The sequence below is a fragment of the Poecilia latipinna genome, unplaced genomic scaffold (assembly GCF_001443285.1).
Source record: "Poecilia latipinna isolate Pla-1442-1.1 unplaced genomic scaffold, P_latipinna-1.0 Scaffold2945, whole genome shotgun sequence".
Classification (NCBI taxonomy): Eukaryota; Metazoa; Chordata; class Actinopteri; order Cyprinodontiformes; family Poeciliidae; genus Poecilia; species Poecilia latipinna.
In genome coordinates this window covers 58,077-60,504 of record NW_015115561.1, presented here as the reverse complement: position 1 = coordinate 60,504, position 2,428 = coordinate 58,077, and the positions used below count along the sequence as shown (strand labels likewise).

General features: G+C 38.7%; 1 protein-coding gene across 1 annotated transcript in view; it reads right to left on the bottom strand.

Moving 5' to 3' along the window:
- Positions 1-350: 350 nt before the first annotated feature.
- The window catches only part of LOC106939683 (CUB and sushi domain-containing protein 2-like), a 42,274-nt gene continuing 40,196 nt past the window's right edge, over positions 351-2,428 (bottom strand). Inside the window, exon 21 of the mRNA XM_015022179.1 lies at positions 351-1,044. Coding sequence (XP_014877665.1) covers positions 890-1,044 — 155 coding nt within the window. The 3' untranslated portion in view covers positions 351-889. The remainder of the gene's footprint in view (positions 1,045-2,428) is intronic.

Here is a 2,428-nt window from a genome sequence, read left to right as displayed (position 1 = left end):
TTAAGGAAACATTCAATAATTGGAATCACTGTTGAGCACAAATCTATGTTTCCACTATCTCAAAGGTGAGAGAACAGTCAGGTAAGAGAGAGGATCTTACAACTATTCATGTGGCACTAATTGGTATTGAAGATGTCAAAAAAAGTAAAAAAAATTGGGGGTATGTGTATTCGTGTAGAGCAGCTATAATTAGATGCACTTGTAATGCATCCAAGTTTTACATTTGCATCAATCGATTCAGGTCCGCTCAAAAACAATATGGATGTTACATTTATTGAAGTTTCATAGGGCTCTTCATCTGCTTTCATTCCTGGTCCAGAACAACTACTTTAGTAAGTAGCACCTCCTATTGTTTATTAAGAGTACTGCAGCAGTTTAATTCACTAACTACACTGTTAAATATTCCTTAAGAAAGCTTAAGGTATGCCATGTAGGATTACGGTAATAACCAGTATCCCATTTTATGTGTAGTATCCTGAAGTGCCACAACAGCTCTTAAACCAACAGCCGTAGCGACAGTCATATTATTTATTGATTTATGTTTTTGCACTAAAGCGTTCCCTGTTTTAGACAAACACAGTAAAACTGTATGGTACCATTTTTCTGAAATGGAAGAGTTTCAACCACAAACTCATTATGGAACATATAAACTGGGACCCAGATGATGTTCTTTTTTACATGGTATGAAACCTGGAGGTGATTTTTCCTCTCTTACTCGTTTCTGTCTTGGATACTGGCCAACAAAAACTGGCTGAAGATTGATTGCACAGCAGTGTGTGAGCGTGATGGACACCACTGCAAAAAGGGATGGGGAGACTAAACAAAACTAAAGATATATGGCGAAGGAGTACAATTAAAAAAGGGGAACAATGTAATCGGAAAACAAAAGTCAACAAAGAGAAAGCCAAGGTTCAGACCTGATGGTGCTTCCTGGAGCAGCTTCGATGGTCCAAACACAGTGCAAGTTGTGCTCGTATGGAGCCGGGTATCCTGGAGACAGAATACGACCGGAAGGCTCCTCCTTGATGGTGCCCCCACACTCCACTAAAAGCAGAACAAAAGGCAGAAAAAAAAAATCAACGAGTTAAAAAGAGATGAATAAATGTTGCAGAAATATCAGTTAAAATGAGGAAAAACTACAGCTCCCACTTGGAAGAAATCACACACAATCCGTTTTTTTTTTTCTTTTTCTTATTGACACAGTAGTCTGCAATACAAATGTGACGCTCTCTATATGCTTGTCTGCGGTTTGAGTGATGGGGTGCCAAGCAATCAGTTCAATAAACACTGTGTGGTTCCAGCACAAAGAAAGTAAACCGCTGTTACAAGCCTGGCCTCGTTCTGTTGCATTCTGAAAGCTAAAGGACAGAGGGGACAGCATGTTTATTTTGTCCCAAGCTTAAAATCGGAATTTGCTATCGGAAAGCAGCGATAGACAAGGAATTTTCAGAGTACCAAGCAAAAGCTGACCTTCTCACATATGTTAATGTAAAACAGTTGATGAAATGTTAACCTAAAATACCCCCTGCTTAGGTTCAGCTCCTTAGAGAAGCTGAAACACTTTCAGTTGATGTCTTGTCAGCTATTTTCTTTTTTTTTTTTTTACAAAGCTTTAAGGAAAACCACAACTTGGGTAACTCATATCTGGCACCGATTAATTTTTTGGAAGGTAAATGGGAAGCTTAGGATGTATCAAATGAGATGATGTTGAACAAAACCATTACTTCAGTGGGTGGATGTGCCAGAAGTTTCTCCAGATGAACAGAAACAAAACTGAAGTTACCATCTTTGGAAGAATGATCACTGCTTCAGTTATTACAGCTAGAAACTATTAATCAGGTCCGAAATCTGGGTGTGGTGATGGACTTAAACCTGAACCTTCAAAGACCCATCAAAACGATTACAAAGTTGGTCTTCTATCACCTGAAGAACTACGATTAACAAACTAATGTCTAGACTGGGTCATTGCTAAATCTAGAATATTGTGCAAGACTTAGAAATGTCATTTTTTGTACTTTACAAAGTAAAAATTATTTACATTGCTTCACAAAGAGTAAGACAGACATAAAAGGTCAGATTTCAACAGACTTTAGGTCAGCACAGAGGTTTACTTTCCAGAAGCACAACAAGCCTAAAAATATGTCCGGCACTACAATGGTGTCATTTAGAAGAAAGCATACTAACATATGTATTAAAGAGAGCCAGAACCCAAACTAGGTCACCTGTTGCTTTCCATATTACTCAGTCTCAATGTCTGAGATTGAGCAATGTAGAAAAATAAACTAAACTGGAAGAGACGTACTGCCAAAGACTTACAGCAGTAACTGCAGCCAACGGTGGTTCTGCAAATTATTGACCGGGGGGGGGGGGGGGGGGCCTTCATTTTGAAATTACACCATCTCCAAAATGTGCCCCAAACATTTTATAA